General features: G+C 40.1%; 1 protein-coding gene across 7 annotated transcripts in view; it reads right to left on the bottom strand.

The window, feature by feature from the left end:
* PDLIM5 (PDZ and LIM domain 5) overlaps positions 1-22960 on the bottom strand; it is a 243581-nt gene that overhangs the window by 21974 nt on the left and 198647 nt on the right. For all 7 annotated transcript variants that reach the window (XM_081960458.1, XM_081960460.1, XM_081960463.1 and 4 more), the window contains one exon: positions 11894-12072. In XM_081960458.1, coding sequence (XP_081816584.1) covers positions 11894-12072 — 179 coding nt within the window. The remainder of the gene's footprint in view (positions 1-11893; positions 12073-22960) is intronic.

Raw genomic sequence — 22960 nt, 5'->3', positions numbered from 1 at the left:
CTCCAAGTTCTTGACTTATTTTCTGCAGTAATACTGGGGTAATGTTCTCTATCGTACACCAATTGGAAGCTTTAACCCTTTAGATCAGTGGTTCTCAACCAGTGGGTCGGGACCCCTTTGGGACTCGAACACCCCTTTCACAGGGGTCGCCTAAGACCATTGGAAAACATATATTTTTGAAAAAATATGGAAAACATAAAATAATTTTATGATTGGAGGTTACCACAACATGAGGAACTGTATTAAAGGGTCGCGGCGTTAGGAAGGTTGAGACCCACTGCCTTAGATAATGAAGATTTGCTGTTTTCATCTTCTCCTCTGCTCTTTGTAAGACTTGGAACAGACTCTTCATTATTTTAGGGGATTTTTTAATGGGTACACTTTAATTTGCTAAGGTTTTTTAATAATGGCTATCATCCAAAATGGAATAAAATACTCTATTTCAGAGGACTGAAATGGAGTGATTATTCTTCTATAAGAACAGTATTTTTTCTGGAAATACTTCTATTTTCTAGAGAAACATGAGAATATTCGGAACACACTAGGTGTTATTCATAGCACAGTCTAATGCTAAACATTAATGACGAACTAAAATCTTAAGACAAGAGTAAAGTCCACTACTTGAGCCAACCCTTCTCTGACAGATGTTCTCCTGACCATAGCAACCACTGAGACTGAATATTTAACACTCACTTAAACGTAAGATCAGGCATCATATGAAGTCTATAAATAATAATAAAGATACTTCTAGGCATATAAGTGCCAGAATTTCATTATAAAGTGCTGTCGTCCAGTGGTTTATATAACCACAATCATACTACTGTACAACAGATGGGCGAAAATAGATGTTCCTATTACTTAATAGACTATAACTCCTTGGCTCTTATTTCTAGGCCAAATGAATATTGATGAGTTTTAAATGCTATTAATATTCCCACCTTCCCACAAAAAAAAAACTCCACCAACTAAATTTTAGTCTCTGAACATTTCCCTAAAAGGCATGGGCTTAGGCAATGAGAGAAAGCAAAGCCTTTTTTTTTTTTTTGCTAGATTTGTGGAATATAATTAAAGCTTTAAATCCTCCTACGATGAAAGGCAGAACAGGAAGGATTATACTGTTATCATTTCTTAAAATGTCTGGGAAAGCTAGAATGTGCACCATGAAAAATCACAACAGGTGCATCAGAGGCCGGGTTACAATTTCAGGAGGTTAGTTTCCTGCTGGAGCAGCTAGTCTTTCATCTCCAAAGAGCTCAGATTAAATGGACTGTAAAGTTTCTTAATTAAAATGAACGTTCTGAGCTGGATGTTGGGTCAGGTCATTTTTCTCATCCGCGGCATTTATGGGTCAGTCAAAATTCAGTAAAATTTGAGGGATTTGCTTTGTTCCTTCCAAAGTCAGTCTCAGAAGGAAGAAAATTGGGAATATCATCCCATTAAATTCATGCTTGTTACACTCAGAAGGGGGGAAAAGGTGTTCTGGAATAGCATGGAGTGAGAATGTAGGATGTTTTCCAACTCCTTAAAATTGCCACACCTTTTCCAGGGATCATATACTGGTTTAAGAATTTATGGTGAGTGTCATGATTGCCCTCCACAAGCCCTAGACAACTTTTTTTGCCTTTGGATCTGAAGTTGATGCATATCCCTAATGCCTACATAATTGCCTCTGTTATTCATGTGGTTTGCATCTTGTAGAATTATTTGCAATAAGCCACATAATAAACATTGGAGACAAAGGAGGAACTTAACTTTTAAAACTGTTGAAATCAAATACTGTACAGCACGGGTTTCAAACTCATGTGACGTTTCATGATGTTTTTCTCCCTTTGCGGAGCTGGGGTGGGTGTGGTCTGCTTTTGACACATCAGGCCCGTGGGCCCCCCAGTTTGACACTCCTGCTCTACAGCATCATCATTCTGTATTGAAGTTCAATGCATGGAGATATTTTTATGGCTCAGGACTTGAATAATTTACTTTGTGAGCCTTACCTCCACAATATTGTAACTATAATGCAATATACAGTATTTGTGGGAGGGCTACCAATATTTTAAATGAAAGAAATAACTGATGAATTGTATTAGTAAAGTTTGCTATTTTTCTGGAAATCACCATGGAACACATTAATACTGAAATAGAACAATTAGCCTGATAACAATTTCAAAACAAATTAAAACACATCAGTGGGTTTAAGGTTGAGAAGATAAGGTAGTATTATAGAGTTGACTGGCAGACAGACATAACTAATTCTACAAACCTTCTGAGGAAAGAGCTTGGTTAGATGATATGGGGATCCAAGGAACAGGGGGAAAAGTTGGCATCTTATTCCTTTATGTATCATATCCTCCTTATTTCGAACTGCTTGTATATCCAGTGTAATCCAAGTGTCCATTGTAATCCAAACTATAATTATAGTTAAAGGTAAAGGTTCCCCTCGCACACATCTGCTAGTCGTTCCTGACTCTAGGAGGTGGTATTCATCTCCGTTTCAAAGCCAAAGAGACAGCGCTGTCCGATGACGTGTCCGTGGTCATGTGGCCGGCATGACTAAACACCGAGGGTGCACGGAATGCTGTTACCTTCCCACCAAATGGTCCCTATTTTTCTACTTCCATTTTTACATGCTTTAGAACTGCTAAGTTGGCAGAAGCTGGAAGAAGTAATGGGAGCTCATTCTGTTATACGTGCTAGGGGTTCGAACTGCCAAACTGCTGACCTTTCTGATTGATAAGCTCAGCATCTTAGCCATTGAGCCACCAAATCCCTACATATTTTACATAGGTAAAAGAAAACAAAGGTACATCTATCCTGTTCCACGATGCTTGCAAAAGGTTAGCATCTCATATCACAAGGAAATGCCCCAGCTTCAACAGGTGATGTTTACGAAGAGCTTTGGTGTGGTTTCCGAACACTTTGCTTGGCTACACTGGAATTCACATTTATTAATCTGTCACAGTCTGTGGTATGCCAAAACAATTTAGTGCTAATATTGGGCTGTCTATTTGTCAGGAACAAACTCCTCTGATGTTGCTATTGAACTTTAAATGTACTCAACTTTCAGGACATTTTTATTTAAATTAATGTCCTGTTCAGTTTCAAAATAGGGCAAATACATGCTGTTGGTCTATGACCAAATAAAGATTTGATGATGATGATGATGATGGAATACAGCAAACAATCTTTGTAAAACACCAAGTCAAAATCCAATCCACCAATGTTGTATGGTTTTTATCCCATGAATCTAATTTCATGAAGTACAGAATTCTAGCCAAAGAGGTCTAGTTTGCTACCCTTGGCATTCGTGGTCTTCTCAACTGCCCACTGTTTAAAAGTTTATTGAATAAATTGCACACGGTATATATAAAATACCAGCCCCACGGTGCCATCCTAATTTTTAAAAAATGCTGCTCAGCCTCGCATCAATTATAAACATTTTGGAAATTTAAGAAAAAGGAGATAGTCCATTACTTTATTTGGAAATGTTCCTGTTTTCCATGAAAAGAATAAAGATAAGTAGAATCAGAGAGAGCATATTGGATGAGATAGAGGGAAAAAAACATATCCATTTGCATTCATATAAATTGATGTTACATTTTGGGGCTATATTATGTTGGCAGTCCTGTGATATATGAGCAACATCCAGTCTTTCGAAATGGTTGTGATTGTGCCCAAAGATGTTGCCCACCCTTGTGTCAAATTACACCCTCTTCACTTCTCTGCAGCACATTTAGTGCTGCATCAACTGACACTACAAAGCAGCAACTTGTTAACTCTAATCATTGTTCTAATTTCACTAATTGGTCCAGGCATATAAGAAGCATGTAGAATTCCCACATTATTGGAATGTGTTTTGGATAGTTTTAAGTCTACGGTATTTTTTTATAAGCAGTTTAAAGTTCTGCCAAGTTGGATATTGAAGATTTTCAAGAACTCTGAGATTGGAAGATCCCACATAAACAAACAAGGGTCTTAAAACGTATTAAGAACACTTTGTACAACCTTAAGTTTTAACTTGGCCTTTCCAAAATTTAGCATCGTTTAGAAATTAAGCTCCCTCGAATTGCATACCAATATGGTTATTACCATATTGGAAAATTCAAAATTAATTTACAAACAAATCTCTTCACATACTCTTTATGAACTAGTTCTCCATAAATATTCTGATCAGTATTTATTCCAAATAGTTAATAACAATTTTAAGATTGGTCTGAATGGTGTAAATATACAATATGTCTATGTGTTTGTTGCTTCCTTTCCTCCTTTTACGTTTTCTCCTCTTTTTTTTAAACATAAAATAAGTCACAAGATTGGGAGCTAATTATAAAGGTCAACGTATAAAATTTTCAAACACTGGGAAAATAGTGTACTAAGATAGGGGTCCGCAGCGCCAGCCGTGACCTGATACTCATCCACGGCCTGATACTGTTTCGCGGCCTGCTAGCAACCTGGTCATGCAAGCAAGCAAGTTTTTTCTGCACATGTGTGGGATCTAGATAGTGCGCAAAACCATTCGCCCCCCCACACCGCCACCACTGATCCGTGGAAAAATTGTTCTCCAAAAAAGGCAAGACCCCAAATAAGCAATGACTAAGATTTATAGAATGGGGATTAGAATTATGTACGAAATCATAACAGTGAAAATGTGTAAGACAAGAACAAAGCAACATGGAGGGAAATACGATGTCCTTATATTTGTAAATACTGAATAGACCAATTGTAAATAAGCATGGTGGTTATAATATTTAACTTTATATTCTAGTATGTAAGGCAAAGACGTTGCCAGGATGGTTACACTGTGTCCAATGTTTTAATGTGTGTTTAATAAAAAAACTTTCTTTTTTTTTAAAAAAAAGAAAAATTGTTCTCTCTGAAACTGGGCCCTGGTTAGAGGTGGTATTCTACCGGTTTGGACCGGTTAACCCGAACCAGTAGAAGAAATTGCAGGTGGGCCCGCTTACCCGCCCTGGCTCTATTTTGTCCTATTTAGGAACATTTTTTGAGCAAAGCGCATGTGCGGAAGGCTGGGCGCATGCGTGGACAGGGTGCATGCATGCATGTGCACATATACACATTTGTGAACCAGTAGGGAAGGTAAGTGAAAACCACCCCTGGCCCTGGTGCAAAAAACATTGGAGGCCTCTGAACTAAGAGACTGAAGCTTAAAATCTGGTGAATGGAACAGGAAGGCAATTACAAAATGCTATGACTTGAATAAGCGCTGTGGTTCTTTATTTAGTTTTGAAATACTTGCTTTGCATTGATCCAGGCACTGTCCCGTGTTTGCAGTGGCATGGAAAGGCAGTGGCTTCTCAAGAGAGAGGAAACTTTAAAAGTCCACTTTATAAAAAACATGTGTGTCTCGGGATGTTACAGCAGATCTGGTGCCTGGGAGACAATCAGTGGTGGGTTCCGGATCCCGTTCCTACTGGTATGGTTGGAACGGGCCCGGCAGCGTCCACATGGACACACGCAGTGCGCATGCACACACATGCAGCACACGCATGCATCTTAGCGCCTCCGCAAGTCTCTGTGACGCTCCAGCTGCTCAGCGTAGCATCGTGCAGGCGCTGTACGCACCGTGCACATGCACAGAAGTGCTGAAGACTTAAAAGACCAGTAAGGAGCTCGAGCGGGAAGGCCCTCCAGAGCACCGTACCGGAACGGTATCTGGTGCTCCGGGCAGGCTCCGGTAGACCCATACCGGGGCGTACCGCCTGCATCCACCATTGGAGACAACATAAGAAAGTGCTTATCGATAGAAGATAATATTTGTAGCTTAGGACTCAACTGAACTGAAGGTGCTTAGCGTTGTGAGATGGGTAGCTACACAAAATAAATACATAAATAAATGATCTTTTCTAAAGCCTGCCAAAAAGAAATGCATGTTTCAGAGCACCGCAACACATATCACTTCAGCCTGCTATATAGAGGCCAAACTTAATTCTGGTTATAATCAGATTTTCGAATTCTGGTAAATTCGAGGAGAAACGTAGTTATCACTTAGCATCACTTCAGCCAAAACATCTTTTAAAGCAATAAAAATGAATAACTAATGATGGAAAAGAAAGCAAGCAGAATCACGTGCCTATATTGTACTCTTAATATTCAGCAAAATGCAGATTTTCTGCCCCAAGCATTCTTATACTTTTTCACTCCTGTATTAGTATTTTTTTCAGTTTAAAAGGCAAGCGTTCCAAAACAAATCTCATTGCTTCAGAATCGTTTAATTCCATTAAACAAAGTAGTAAAACAAATGAAAGAACTTCAGCAGATAAATATAAATTACAAGCAATGAGATTCGTGAGAAACTTTTTTTAAAAAAAAAAACCTTTGAAATATTGCCCTGCCTTGTGTTATAAAATACATGGGGCTACACACTTACTTCTACCGCCATCCAGAATACCTTGCAGGTTAAACATTAAAGATCCTTTCTGTTAAATGTACCATAAACGAAAGAACACCGTGCACTCAAAATATAAGGTGTCCTCTCAAAGTTAACCCCCATTTCATTTGCCATTAGAAAGAGGAAAAAGAAAGAAAAAGAAAACCATTCAAGGAACTACAAATGCAGTGATTTATCGCCACCTCAAGGTACTTTGAGGTATCACACCTCCAAATTCCCCCCAAAAAATATTGTCAAACATAGCCATAGTAGGCCACCAGGCCCCACAATTAAAACTCCCTCCCACATTAAACATACCTTTTTGCTAACTAGAAATCATTATGAATCCTTCCCCTATCACTATGTAATGACATTTTTCAAAAAAGAAATGCATCCACAAGTGGTGGTCTAATTGCTTTATTTATTAGATTGATTGATTGACGGATTGATTGACTTGGAACCTGTTTTTCTGCCCGTGGCATACACCTTACATTTCCCCCTATAACATTCTCTTTCTGAGGTTGGTTTAGTTTGACAGATTGACTGGTCCAAATAATGAGCTGCCCCCAGAGCTTTGCATAATCCCTGACCTCTGGTCCTTCCGACGCGCCCTAAAAAGTTGGCTTTTCCAGCAAGCCGGCCTGGCCTGTTAATTTTAACTCATTTTAAAATGTATTGTCTTATAAATTCGATTTTTTTTGGGGGGGGGATATGTATTTAATTTCTTTTTAACTTTTGGGATGTGTGTTTTTTAATGTTGTACGCCGCCCTGAGTCCTTTGGGAGAAAGGCGGCATATAAATCCAATAAAAACAAACAAAACAAACAAACAATAAGGTAAAGGTAAAGGCTTCCCTCGCACATATGTGCTAGTCGTTCCCGACTCTAGCAGGCGGAGCTCATCTCTGTTTCAAAGCGAAAAGCCAGTGCTATCCAAAGACGTCTCCATGGTCATGTGGCCAGCATGACTAAAAACCGAAGGTGCACAGAATGCTGTTACCTTCCCACCAAAGGTGGTTCCTATTTTTCTACTTATAAGCTGGGACATGTAACGGGAGCTCACTCCATTACGCGGAACTAGGCATTCGAACTGCCAAACTGCCAACTTTTCTGATCGTCAAGCTCAGCGTTTTAGCCGCTGAGCCACCACGTCCCTTGTAAGGTCCAAATAATACCTAATACCTAATGTCTGAGGTAAACTAGAACTTGGGCTTTGCCTGTGCCAGTTCAAAACCTTAACTGACCCTCTTTCAACTAGAACAATTCTAAACAGATTAAAAATACCCGGAAAGAGTAAATTAGTATTTTTAAAAAATAACTGGGAAGGTCTTTCTTCTTTTAGTATGAAACACAGAGAGTTCTCTGCCAAGTTTTGCCCTCTACAAAAGGGGACTTTTGAGGGGAAGGGATGGGTGCATTGGTTTAATCTTTCTCCTCAGAGTAGAAAATCTTTTAAAAATCAGTGGAGAAAACAAAAAAAACCACAGTGCTTATCTTACAAAATGTTTGATGGCAAAGAGGTATTTTATACTGAAAATACCTCTTCTGTGTATGTTAAAAACAAGCCAACTACAGTTTTAAAGTCAGCAGACCCTGACTTTAAAACCCCAGTGAATGACTCCACACTGCCCAACCCCAGAACCATCCCTTGAAGATTTGCAAAAAGTCCTTTGTGCGAAAACAGAACAACTAAACAGACATGAAGATGTTGTCAACTTTCTAGAGAAATCTCTTCTTCCTTGTCTTTATTGCTCCCTTCTTAGTTTTGCCATCACTCCATTTGAAAATGTACAATCATGGGTGAAAACATTCTCTAGAGTCTTAGATGAGAAGCACATCAGGAAAATAAATCTGCATAAATTCTGACAATTTTTATAAGAGTGAAGAATCTGCAGTCCACATAATAAATTGTCCCAGCCACCCCCCCCCCCAATACTCTAAAATAAAGCTCTGAACTAAATTTAGAAAGTTTGAAGAACTTTTATTATATTCAGTTTATATATAGCTGAAAGTACTTAAAACAAAAGTCAAGCACTATTAGCATCCTAAAAATCAATTCAGTACATTTAATTTATGATTTTACTATGGAAATGAATTGAAATCTTCGATTGGAAATATATTTACTAAAGGTAATCTTCAGCTTACAACTATTGGCTTAACAATGGTTCAATGTTGCAGTGGTCCTGGAAAAAGAGGTTTACGACTCTCATCACACTTATTACTCTCTCTCAGTCACATGATCACAATTTGGGCACTTCTCAACCACTTCACATTTATGACTGGTTAGAGCACCCTAAACAGGGGTGGGTTCAGGCTGCCACTACTGCTGGTTCGCTCAGGGACGCACTTCGTGCCCACATGAAGAGTGCAACAAAAATTGCTTTGCGCATGCGCAGAAGGCAAAAACAAGATGGCGGCACCTACAGAATGTGGCATTCTCAGTAGGACATCCTTTTACACATAACTATTACACTTTTGCCATTAGCTACTAAGCCATTTGCAAATAAGGTAACCAGTCTGGCATATAAGACAACCAGTATTGTGTTTTTAAAAAAAACTTGCTGGATTTTTTAAAAGACGCTAATCCTCATATTAGTCCTGCTGCCTTTGCTGTCGGTAGTAAGAGCACTATCTAGGAACAACTCCTCTTAAGTTTGATTTTTCAGTGGTGTGAACATTCTCTCCTTTGGTAGGCTTCTGTTTCAAAATTTTAGACTTACAGAGACCTTCGCTGTGTGAATGTTAGGTATGAATAGATTTTTCACCCTGAACTTTCATTCAGTACAGTCTCCAGTGAAGGTTTTAAGCAACAATAATTTCATGCTGTTGTGTTTTAATCATTTTTCTTTCATTCAGTTGAGCTCCATGAACTTGACAAGTGCTTCAACATTAGACTGCAGTCTAGAATTAGATTAAATAAATAAATATGGCACCGTTACACTAAAAATCAAGCTTGCAATTATTGTTTTTCCCCCCCTTATGATCATCTGTAGGTAGAACATAACAATTATGCACACAGCAATTTGGCAAGTCTAAAACAAGCATATTAGCAAGTTTTCAAATCTTCCTTTTGTTTTTCCTTAGGCTGCAATAACACAGCAACAAACAAACTTATTGAAAGGGTTGACTTCATTAACTCGGTGGGAAATTTCCAAGTGAAAACGGATTGTGCTGCTGAAATCTAATAAGGAAAGAAAACTATAGGCTGTTAAGCTAAGCAGGTGGTCCTTGACTTACAAACACAATTTGGACCAGATTTTCCATAGTAAACTGGTGCAGTCATAAAGCAAGTCATCATAAAGCATAACTGGACCTGATTATATGCCAACTTTTACTGCACTTGTTAAGTGAATCACTGCGGTGGTTAAATGATTGCTACTGGAAAAGTTACAAATTGAAATTATGTTTACTTAGGGTCAGAGGTGGGTTCGGAGCAGTTCAGCCGAACCAGTAGTAACTTGGCTACCTGGAACCGGAAGCGACTCAGGCCTGCCACGCCCCCGAACCAATTATTCAGGGTTAGCAGCAGCAAAGCACATTATGATTACTTGAGTTTACATTACTAGTACATGAACAGGACAGTCCTGTGACTATACCAGCTATGGGAAAGAACCAGCTATGGGGAGCAACCAAACTGGTGACAGACACTCCTGGCAAATGTGTTCATTTAAGCCCTTGATAACAATGATAAAGCTATATGTATCCCTATTCAATTCTGAATATTTCTAAGTGAGTACAGCATAGAGTTAGTTCTTGTTTAGCAACCACAATTGGGACTGTCAAATTAGTTGTTAAGTGAAGTGGTTCCTCTGTGACTATGGTTATGATCACACTTCAGCTCTCCTTGGTTCCACAGAGATAAAACAAATAAAATATAAAAAGATGAAAAGATGGACAGAGAAGGAAATTCTTCTACTCTAACTTATTTCTCCAGAAAACCCAGTTCTCCCTGGAAAAACTTCCCCTAGAGGGAAAGACCCCTATCTATGCAAAACAATTCTTTAAAACATATCAAGTTTAAGAGCAATTCAACATGCGGTCTAGGCCAACGTATCATATCCATGCCATAGGCAACGGATTTGTTCCTCATTCTTCTTGTTCTATATATTATTATTTACTGAGTTTCTAACCCATCTTCCTTGCAGAAGAAAGCTCACTTTTCTTCCATTATTAAACTCAAGGCAATACAAACTAAGATTTCACATTCTTATAGGTAAAGGTTCCACTCGCACATATGTGCTAGTCGTTCCCAACTCTAGGGGATGGTGTTCATGTCAGTTTCAAAGCTGAAGAGCCAGCGCTGTCCAAAGATGTCTCCATGGTCATGTGGCCAGCATAACTAAACGCCAAAGGGGCACGGAATGCTGTTACCTTCCCACCAAAGGTGGTTCCTATTTTTCTACTTGCATTTTTTACATGCTTTCGAACCGCTAGGTTGGCAGAACCTGGGACTAGTAACGGGAGCTCACTGCATTATGCGACACTAGGGATTCGAACCACCGAACTGCCAACCTTTCTGATCGTCAAGCTCAGTGTCTTAGCCACTGAGCCACCGTGCCCCTTAACCACTGAGCCACATTCTTACGTCTATATAAATTGACCCAACCTATAGTTGTACTTATGGACATTCAATATCTGGGTCATGGTGGACACACATGAGGACAGCCCTGAATGTCTGCTCTGTCCTAACTATAAGTATATGTGCAGTGGGATGTATGGAGACATAAGGTGTATTTTTTGTGTCATATGCTACATACCGTATTTTTCGGACTATAAGACGCACTGGTGTATAAGACGCACCAAGATTTTAAAGAGATAAGTAAGTTTTTGCCTTCCCTCAGCCCCCAGCAGTTCTCTGCAGGCTTCAGCAGGGCTGAGGGAAGGCAAAAAAGCCTCCGTTTTTGTGAACAATGGCCCGTTTTTCACAAAAATGGGATGCGGGGGCGGGGCTTCGGGAGGTCAAAAATGGCTGCATTCAGTGTGTAAGATGCACCAATATTTCCACGCTCTTTTTTTGGGGGGGAGGTGCATCTTATACTCTGAAAAATACGGTAATACCAACATCAATATATGAATAAATTCCATAATCAGCAAAACCAACCTCCATTCTATGCTTTTTGTGTTAAAATGGCAGTCTTCATTCTTCAGAACAATTCTACTTTGCAGGGGATCCAGTTGTGAAAGTGCACTTTATTAACTTTGATACGCTTTTCTGTTTTGTATAGTTTCGTACTGCATTTGAAAATTAAACTTTCAACCAAAGTAAAGCACAAATCTGGACTTGGTATCAAATTTGATCAGGTATCATCAATATCTGTATACCAGGGGTGTCCAAACTTGGCGACTTTAAGACTTGTGGACTTCAACTCCCAGAATTCCCCAGCCAGGTGGCTGGGGAATTCTGGGAGTTGAAGTCCACAAGTCTTAAAGTCGCCAAGTTTGGGCACCCCTGCTGTATACAAAACATTTGAATTCAAAATCAGGAACCAAACCAAAACCTTCAATGATTTACCTGGTTGTTTAGAAGACTCCCAGCCTGGTTTTTTCTCAGCATATTGAGGTCCTGTGGATTTGAATCCTGCTCCAGACTCAGCTGAAATAGGCCTACTGGCACCATTTTCTGGGTTTTCAGGCATGCTTCTTACAGCAGCAGCAGCATAACTGGTGAATTGTGTGGGTTCCAAAGAATCACTGTTTGAAGAAAAAATATATTAGTTTAGCACAATCCCCAAACAAGCACAAGGATTCAATGAAAATGTTCCTTTAGATAAATACAAAGAAAATTACTTTTAATTATAAGCAGAAAGACTGGGCCTTCACTGTTCGTCCTCAATTTGGCGCACACTGCTGCAAATCTCATAGGACACCCTAATCCAGCAAGGGCGAACCTTTTTTGGCTCGCGTGCCACAAGGGGGGGAGCGCAGGGGAGTCGTGTGTGGGCGTGCCGCACCCATAATGCAACGTGCAATCCCTTCGGGGAGAGGGGGCAGTCTATAAATTTAATAAATAAATAAATAAGTAAATAAATCCCCCCAGTGCGCATGCACGCACAACGCGCAACCTCCCCCATTTTACATGCTTTTTTCGCCCTCCCCAGGCTCCAGAGGCTTTATAGGAGCCTGGGGAGGGCGAAAAGAGCCTCCCCAGCCCCCCCGGAGGCCCTCCGGAGGCTTCAGGGACCGTCCGGAGGAACGCATGCGCGCTGGCCAGCTGACAGGGCAGCGCCTCACGTGCCCTGACAAATGGTTCTGCGAGCCATCTGTGGCACGGGTGCCATAGGTCCGCCATCACGGCCCTAATCCATATTTTGCATGCCATCCATACGCAAACTACGTTTCAGAGATTAACTGCAATTTATTAAGATCTCATTTAAAGTTGGTGTCTTTCTACTTGTATTAACAAGACCCCGAATTCTGAGCTTAAAGTTAATGCTAAGACATGATCATGTGGAAACACATTCTGATTGTTTTTGACAATAAATATAGTGGCATTTCTTCAAAGTCCAGAAGATTCGTTTTCACGGTGTATAAAACAAAGTTTAGAGTTTAGATTATGAATATAATCGTCTCCCAGTCCACGTGTTCATATTACACTTTCTTTAAAATAAGGAAGGTCAAACCAAACATATAACATTTGAGGGGCTTCCCGTTTATTTAGGTAAAGGTTCCCCCACACCTGTGTGCTAGTTGCTTCCGGCTCTAGGGGCAGTGCTCATCTCCATTTCTAAGCCGAAGAGCCAGCGCTGTCTGAAGACGTCTCTGTGGTCATGTGGCCGGCATGACTAAATGCCGAAGGCGTACGGAACGCTGTTACCTTCCCACCAAAGGTGGTTATTATTTTTCTACTTGCATTTTTTACATGCTTTCGAATTGCTAGGTGGGCAGAAGCTGGGACAAGTAATGGGAGCTCACTCTGTTATGCCGCACTGGGGATTCGAACTGCTGAACTGCCAACCTTCTGATCAACAAGCTCAGCATCTTAGCCACTGAGCCACCGTGTCCCCTTGTTCATTTATTCCACCTCAAAGATTGGTTCTGGCTATTCGTGCATCCAGAATATATTTTATAGATTGCATTTAATATCCATTATTTATCTGATGAAAATTTCAATTCAGCAAATATGAACGTTAACAAGCCTTAAAGCAAGAAAATATTATGTGTATCATATACATAAATGGTAAAATCTACTGGTTTACAAAAAGTGAAAACTGAAGCAATTGAGGGGGGAAAATAAGTTTACATTTTGGGAAAGGACAAGTTTTTCTTGGATATAGTTCTAAGTTTGCATACAGGTTAAGTCACTTTGGAAATTCTATATTTTCACTATTAAAACATTGGTCTGGTTTAGTAAATCTGCTTGAAAATATTCCAAAAGAAGTAACTGTATGAAAGCATCCTCAAAGTATACGTTATAATAATTACAGTGTTTGGCTTGCTCTGTTTGGATCTTTCCTAAATACAGATAGTCCTTGACTTATCACCACAATTGAGCCCCAAAATACTGTTGCTAAGTGAGACAGTTAAGTGAGTTTTTGTCCCATTTTGTGACCTGTCTTGACACAGTTGTTAACTTGAATCCCTGCAGTTGTTAAATGAATAACATGGTTGTTAATTGAATGTGGCTTTCCCATTGAGTTTGTTTGCTTTAGGCTTGAAAGAAGTGATCACGACCCAGGACTCTGAAACCGTCATAAATATGAGTCAGTTGCCAAGGGTCAGAATTTTGATCTGATGATGGGAATGCTGCAATGGTTATAACTGTGAAAAAGAGTCATAGGTCACTTTTTTTCAGTACCATTACAACTGATAAGTAGTGCTGGTAAGTTGGGGCATGCATAAGCGCACCATGGTGTCTAATGTCCTACTGTCCCCATTTATTTGTCCCCATTTCCTGTGTTCTTATTCATGTTTATTCTTATTCCTGTTATCTTGTAAATGAGTGAAAAAACTAAATAAATAAAATAAAAATAAACTTTGAACAGACACCAAATGAATGGTTCTAAGGTGAGAACTATCTGTACGGCCAAAAGCATTTAAACATGTGAATTTATTCAGAAAGATACATGAAATGTGGGATCAGCCATGCTAGTAAAGCTAAACTCCTAGGCATGAAACTAGATACTGAGGGCATTTAAAGGGAGGAAAGGCTGAAATATAGCCGAACAATTGGCTTCACATGAAACTTTTGATTTATGGCACACGCTATGCCTATTGAGGTTGGCAGGAGTCCTTCTGTCAACATTTGCAGTAGACCTCACACACCAATAATATTGGAACTAGTTTTGCAAGGCGTTCATTACCAAAACAGAGAACATTTTGAGTTCCTGTGGCTGCATTCCCTCTGCGTTTCCTTCCAGGGTTAATCTTCATATTAGGCTTAAGTAATCGTGGAAATGTTATCAATATGCAACATGATGGTTTTTAAAAGAAAAAATCAGCTACTTTCTATAGCGGTTTGCTTTCTAATGTAATTCGGTGCATTGGAGATTAATGGATCATGGTTTAAGGGAAGAAAAGAGCAAAAGAATTGGGTATCTGTCAAGTTACCATATACAGCAAAAAGATACCAGAGCGCACATGAGGGCAACTGGATATATTTTTCAAGTAAATCTATTTTCATCATCATCAAAGAGTTCAAGGAAAGGAAGAAAGAAGGATATCTTTTCTTCTGTATTTAAACTCCTTTGGAGCTCAACAGGATATTCATTTAAATTCCTATCTGTAACTTCAAGGCCTCCATCAAACATTTAGAGTATATTAATCTCTGTATTTTAATCTAATTGCATTTTTTTATTTTTTAAAAATAGCATTTATTGAATTTTCCAACATTTAAAAGACAAAAACACAAATTTACACCTATAACGGCTTTTCCATATTGGTATCCATATCTTTCTTAACAATCTTATTTACAAAAAAAATCTATCTCTATATCATTATCCTAAGTTATGTGCTTATTTAAATACACTCTATGTATTATACTTTTACTCTTTGTACCTTACGTTTTACGCTTACTCTCAAGCCAGGAAGAAACGGAGTACTATCAAATTTGGAATAGATGGCATTCCTGGCTTGAGTGCATTTTTTCTATCCATAACAGATGGATTATCTGTTAATTTATCTAAGATCCGACTTTCAAAGCTTACAAAGCTATGCTAAATAACCAGCACACCAATATGCCTCTGTGATATGCTGTCATATTCTCTTTCACCCTTCCTCTGCACAGACGCCTTTACATCCGGATAGAGAGGAAAATGTATGATAAGTAAAGGAATGTGCATCCATGCTATTCCAGCCCTTCCTATGAAGGGATTTATTCGGATCCACTATGGTGCTCCTCAGCCAGAACAATGGCATGCTTCCCCTTTTGCATTTGCATACTACATCTAGCAACTCTTGGACAGCATGGGGAAAGACAGAAATGAAAAACTCTTGTTTCCCTGAAAATAAGCCCTACCCCAAAAATAAGCCCTAGCGTGTTTTTACACATGCACCTAATATAAGCCCTACCCAAAATAAACCCTACTTAAGAGCCTGTGTAGCTGCCCGGCCGCCTGTTCCGTCTGGTTGCTCAGGGTGCCACAGCCATGAGGCGAGCCAGGAGGTGGTGGATGTGTCCCATGCAACCTGCAGCGGTTTACCTTAGAGCTCCTGCAGCCAGGCCATCCATGCCCCACTTGACTTGCAGCGGCGGCAGCAGTAGCAGCCATGTGTAGCAGGAGCCCATGGACTTCTGATTGCTTATGGACGTAGCGGAGCAGGAGGCTGAGTGGTTTGTTGGTGCCACAGCCGCAAGTTAAGGCAGGTGTTGGGGTGTGGGTGGCCTGGCTGTGGGAGCCCTGAGGTAAGCTATGGGGGGGGCAGCTCCACTCTCTGCCTCGTGGTGGCAGTACTAGCGCGCCATGTGGCCTTCTGCCCCGCCACAAGCAAACAGAAGAAGTGGGCCTCCCATACATGGGCAACACTCCCAAAAATAAGCCCTAGTGCTTATTTTCGGTCCAAAACAAAGTAAGACCCGGTCTTATTTTTGTGGAAACACAGGTACATCACATATAGGAAAAGAAATAAAGAGAAGCCAAGGCACACTGGTTACTTTCGTGATGAGGATTCCTTCTTTGCATTCTTAAATTACCAATTTGAATTGAAACTTTAAATAGAAGTTATCTGCTCCGAATGTCCAACTCCAAAAGTGGCCATAGACAAGACAAAATGTGTGTGTGGTCAAAAATATTATTAATCTAAATTAATTTGAGGTTTCAGGCCCCCTTGATACTTAGGCTATGGGTCCTTACTACAATGGCCTTCATTTCTTACCAAACTTTATTTATAGCAGAAACCCATGTGTGAACAAACTACCTGAATTTCAATAATACAGCACTTGCATATGAAGTTCTATGTGAAGTTACTATATTCATGGTTTCAAGATAAAGAAGTCTGCTTTAAGTTATCAAGAAATCAAATTAAAACGAAGTGTAGCAGTCCGGCAATGGAATACTCAGAAACATCATTATATACATTTAGTATATTTTAACTTAGCTACAGTGACTAATAAATTAGAGCAATAAAGACACGTAAGTCAAAGTTAATGAGATACATGTGAACTGAACCCTATCCTAGCTACTTCCCCATTTGTTGTATCTCCCCCAGGTAGAATTAAATTTATCAAGCAGATACAGTTTTCCAGGTAATAATTTTTGTTTCATTTCTCATTGTCCTAAAGTATAATCTTTCTAAAGAACAGGCCTTTTAAAAGGGAACAAAGAGACACCTGTCACTTCCCAAATCACTTTCTTTGTGTATCAAATTTAGGAATTAAGATCTAATGCAATGCAAGACCAAATTGTATATTATTAATTAATATATTATTATTTGCATATTATTAATTAATATTAGATATTACATATCTAATGCAATGCAAGACCATATTCTTCCATCGAAGACCTGTATACTGTACAGGTCAAAAAGAGGCTGCGAAAATAACTACAGACCCCTCACATCCTGGATATAAATTGTTTCAACTTCTACCCTCAAAATGACGCTATAGAGCACTGCCCACCAAAACAGCTAGACACAAAGAGTTTTTCCCCAAATGCCATCACTCTGCTAAACAACTAATCGCACAACACTGTCAATAATTTACTAAGACTGTATTACTATTATTCTTGTCTTCCTTCCCTAGCACCTAACTCTTTCCACTTACGACTATAACCATGTTGCTCGTATCTTTAACATTTATATTGTTTTATTTGTTTCCTAGTATAATTTGATTGCTTATTAGTAACCTAGGACTATCACGAAGTGTTGTATCTTAAGATTCTTGATGAATGTATTCTATTTTACTTTACTTTACGTACACTGAGATTATATGCACCAAAGACAAATTCCTTGTGTGTCCAATACACTTGGCCAATAAACTATTCTATTCTATTCTATTCTATTCTATTCTATTCTGTTCTGTTCTGTTCTGTTCTGTTCTATTCTATTGCTTTTTAGGGAAGAAATACATTTTAAGATGGAGAAATTTAGGTTGAAGAGTTACTTAGATTCCAATTGTGAGATATTTAGTAAGAGAGATACCTCTTCCCTGCAAACTATCAAAAGCTATTTGTCCATTTTCAGAAAATCGTCAGATATCTGCTAGGGGTGTACAATCAAAGGAAGTGCCAACATTTCAGTAGGACCACCACTTTGGTTTTTATATGTCATAATTCTTCTAGGTTAGGTACTAGAGGAGTTGGCTTCCCCATAAACAGTCTGGCCTGGAACTGGCCATGTTGCTGTATATTTTCCAAGTGAATGTTCCCAAAATTAGAAGATTTCCAGAAATAAGTAAGTTACATAAAAGCAAAATCCTTAAAATGGAAAATTGATTCAATGACCTCCTCAAGCTAAGACACACACAAAGCCATTACCCAATTTGATTTGTGTGTTCTGATCAGCCTTCTCAAAAGACTTCTCCTACACAAGTATTTTTAAACGCTGGGGTCTAGCACACCAGTATCTAGTATACATCTAGTACACGGGTGTCAAATTTGATTTCATTGAGGACCGCATCAGGGTTGTGTTTGACCTCAGGGGCGGGGTGGGAGTGCCCAGAGTGGGCATGGCCAGCTTGACATCACTTGTGTCGGGGACGTCTGTGATGGCCTGAGCGTTCTGCCAGCGAAAACGGGCTCCTGAGCCCTCTACGAAGCTTGAAGGGGACTGAGCGCAGCCCCCCACCCCAAAGCTGTTTTTTCTGGCAGAGTTTGGCAGAAGACCATCATGGCCAAAAACAGAGCCTGGGAGGGCCTCATGCAACCCTCCCAAGTTCTGTTTTCACTGGCAGTTGGACAGTCCTTTGCTGTTTCCAGAGTGGCCCCATGGACCGGATCTAAGCACCCCATCCCCCCCGGGCTGCATCTGGCCTCTGGGCCTTGAGTTTGATACCCCTGATCTAGTATAAAGGATTCCTTTGGTTTTATTATTATTATTAACTCATTTAACCTTCTCCCTTGATTCACCTGGATGATTCAGGGTCAGCCAGGTTCTTTTTAAAAATATGTTTATGGGCATTCCCCCCCCCCCCTTATTTGTACCAGAACCATTCACTTATCAAGGCATTGTGCTGCTTTGAAACTGGAACGAAGAAACAAACGGCAGGTTGTATAATGCAATGTGTAACCAGAAAATGTCCTAGAATCTCATATATTGGTATTTTTCTGTTAGCCTTACAAAAATCCGCCAAGGAGGGACTCCTTCTCTTTCTTAATAACAACTAGTAAATTGAACAAAATCCATCATCTATACAGGCAAACTGATCTGTGTCTTGCCCAATCTCTATAACCATCATTTACAGAACACCCAGACTAAGATAATCATTTCTTAAAACTTAGCAACCCACACAGAAATTTAAATATTCTAAGCATAGCGCAATCTCATCTATGCTTAGGATAAATTTGTAAGCACAGGAAGGATGAAGTCAGTTTCTTTTGCCAACTGTCATAACCCAGTGATGGCTAATCTTTTTTTGGCTCGGGTGTCAAAAGCACGCACGCCACCCCATAATTCAATCCCGCCCCACACCCTGCACATCTGCGCATGACCCGCTTGCTGCCCCGACCCCTGTGCATGTGTGCATGACCCCATTAAAGCTTGCGGAGAGGGAAAACAGCCTGCGCCGCCCCCCGGGAGGCCGGAAACAGCCTGTTTCCAAACTTCCTGTAGGCCCTGCAGGCCCTAGGCTTTGGAGGCTTTCCTGAAGCCTGGGGAGGGTGAAAATGGCCTCCCCTGGCCCTTCAAAGGCTGAAAATCAGCTGGCTGGCGCGCGCATGCTTGCTGCAGCTGATTTTGGGTACCGGCTTGCATGCCCTCAGAGATGGCTCCACATACCACCTGTGGCACGCAGGCCATAGGTTCGCCATCACAGTCATAAGCCCATGATGGATGAGAATTTTAAATCAGATTCTGATATTCAATCTAAAAAGCATCTCAGTTACAAAAGAAATGACTTCAACTCTGATAGCAAAAAATCTTTTCAACCTATTTGAGTCCTTTTATAAATTTTATATAGATCCCAATTTTAATTGTTAAGAAACACTGTCACTCATTATAATTCTGGGAGTGAGCAGGATGAACTAGAAAAGTTGAAAGATATCCATGCCGTTTTCTTACTCAATATCATAAGAAAACCACTGGTCTGGGAACCCTGATTTACCAAATGTTAGGCCATGATGATAGGTCGTAAGATGTCAGACTTTCCATGAAGTGTCACTTCTAAATGGCCATTGATGAAACCATCCAGATTTCTTCAATTTTAAGAGTTAATGTGGAATCAACTTTTGAACTAAATATTAAGGAACGGCTTCACTTAAATACAGCTAAAATTGTTATTTTTGAAATATTTATTTTAAATTTTTTAAAAAAATATTCTGTGTTTTGCAATTTGTGGAATTTTAAACAAAGGAAACTATTCTTAAAATATAACCATTGTTTCACAATGTTTGCGGCTATGAGAAAAATATTTGGAAAAATTGCCTGGATGTGGCAACATAAAAAATGCTTGGTGCCAGACTCACAAAAAACACAAAGACGAAATTCTACAGAAGAGATTCGTATTTCTCTCCTTTTAAATAACTCTACACTGTAAAATTACAAAGATTAATGTTTATATTGCTAAAGGCAACATTGTTCTAGCAGAATCTAAAGAAAAAGAAAGAACTGCTAGGCATATGAAAAAATAGAAGTGGGGAATATAAATAAGAAGACAAAATGACTCGAGATTGTTTGGCTGATAAAAGAGTATGCAAAAGTCTAAAAATCCAAATCATTCAAAGCTATTCTGTCTTTTTCCTCCGATCCAAAGTATTTTGGAAAAGCAGCTTTTTAACTTCATTCCAAACAATAATCATTTTTTTTTGTATGAAATTAAAATTTACAAAGATGTCAGTAGGATCACATGTAGTCCTCAACTTACAATCGTTCGTTCAGCAACCATTTGAAATTATAACGGTGCTGAGCGAAAGCAGCTATGACTGCTGCCCGAGGTTACAGCCATTGTAGCATTGTAACAGTCACATGATCAAAATTTGGGCACTGGCAGCATGCGCCCACCATAATCATGGTGGGGTGCTACAACTCCCTTACCTATCTCCATCTCCGGCTTGGTTACTCTATAAATAGAGACATCAAACTTGCGGTGTCACGTTGTTGTCACGTGAGGTATTGTGACTCCCCCCCCTTCGTTAAAACAAGGGTAGGTGTGGCCAGCGTATGATGCATCTGACTCACTGGCCACGAGTTTGACACCCCTACTCTATAAAGTGGTACTTAACCATACCACTGAGCCTAAAGTAGCTTTCAGCTCTTTCAGGCACAGGTATCTGCACAGGTACCCTATTTCTGCCACTGCCACTCACAAATATCACCTTGCATCATTCTCTAAAGCAGTGGTCCCCAGCTTTTAGGGCACCAGAGACCAGGTCCATGGAGAGAGTTTTTCTGTGGACCGGAGGGGGCTTGGTTTCATGTACTGCCTACGTTCCATGGATTGGGTTCTCGTTTGTGTGGCCTGTTTCTGGCATGCTGCGGACCAGTCCTGGTCCACGGACCGGGGGTTGGAGACCTCAATTCTTAAGGTACACAAGAGTTGAGTAATGGTGCAATTGCTCCACTGCGCAGTCCTCTTGAGGATCTACCATATGCTGCTTATTTTCAGTTGTTTTTCTGCTGCTGTGGTGAAGTGTCTACAACATCTCCAAGGCAGCTTGGTCACGTCAGGTCTTCTTTTTCGGAACCTGTTTGTGCAGAACTTCAGGACAATGTGATTCAACTTTGGAAGGCTTTGGAGGTCTCACGGAATTTCAAGTGGTTTTGGAGGCCTCATGAAAGTTGGGAAGTCTTGGGACTCAGTCAGACCAGGGTTCCAAAGACTTCCACAGTAGGATTTGCCTTTTGGGGGACTTCAGAAGCCCTACACAACTTGGGAAACATTTGGAAGCTGTGTGTGAACTCTTGTGGAGTCTCTGAAGTCTTTCAAAGTTGTCCTGGGTTTCTACAGTGTGCCAGGGTTTTGCAGGCTTCAGAAGCCTACATGAATAGGTTCCAGAAAGGAAGGCTTGATGCAACTGGTAGCTGCTTCAGATGGGTCGTGTGAATGTGTCCACAGAAGGAAACACCTCGAGCACTGGATAGCAGGAACAACTGCATCTTTTTTCCCCCCAGAATTTTTTTTTATTCTCTTACATACCATTTTAAGTATACATTCACATAATTGTTATTCTTCTTTACATTTATCATTCTTATACATTTATTATTTCATTTAATAGGTTATAATATAGAGTTTGGGTTGCTTTATTTACCATCCCTTCCTCCTGTTGTAACACCACCTTATTTTCCCTTTCTTTTCTCCCTCTTTCCCTTCTCTACTTTCTTCCTTCTTCCTCTCCTTCCCCTTCCTTCTTCCCTTCCCTTTCTCTTACTCCTACTCTTCCTCTTCCTCCCCTCTCTCATTCTCTTCCTTCCATCCTCCTCACCTCACCTCTTTCTTCTTTCCCCCATCTTCCTTTCATTTTCTCCTCCTTTCTCTCTTTCTTTTCTATTATTGTAGGTGTCTCTTTCAGATCTCAGTCTATGTTTCCTTGGGATGGTATCTCCGCAAACCCAAATATAATTTGATATCACTTCTTATTCCCTTACCTTCGCTAATCTATCCTAACTATATTCCCCCCCCCCTTTATATCTTGCTTTTGGATATATACTTATATATTTAATATTTTCTTTTCTGTTTTCCCCTTCTTCGGCAACTGCATCTTGAGAATGGTGCAAGGTACCATTGTGGGTGGCAAGTGATGGGCAGTGCAATGCAAGGCTTGGCTGGGGCAGCTGGGGTTTTTCATCACACTGTAGCATACCCCTCCTATCACATGGCCTGTGTCAGATCTCCCTCATCCAGAAGCACCCCCTAAGTTTCACTTAACAAAGGACACAACTGATTAACAACTGCAGAGGAAAAAGGATGCCGTACTAGGAGACTCTATGATGGGGGAACCGGACTTCCAGTTGGCTCCAGAATTAAACGGGGAGCTTCTGATGAGAACCTTTG

This window comes from Natrix helvetica, assembly GCF_964273705.1.
Source record: "Natrix helvetica genome assembly, chromosome: 7".
NCBI lineage: Eukaryota > Metazoa > Chordata > Lepidosauria > Squamata > Natricidae > Natrix > Natrix helvetica.
Note: the sequence above shows the minus strand (reverse complement) of the source record. Positions and strands in the feature narration are given on the sequence as shown.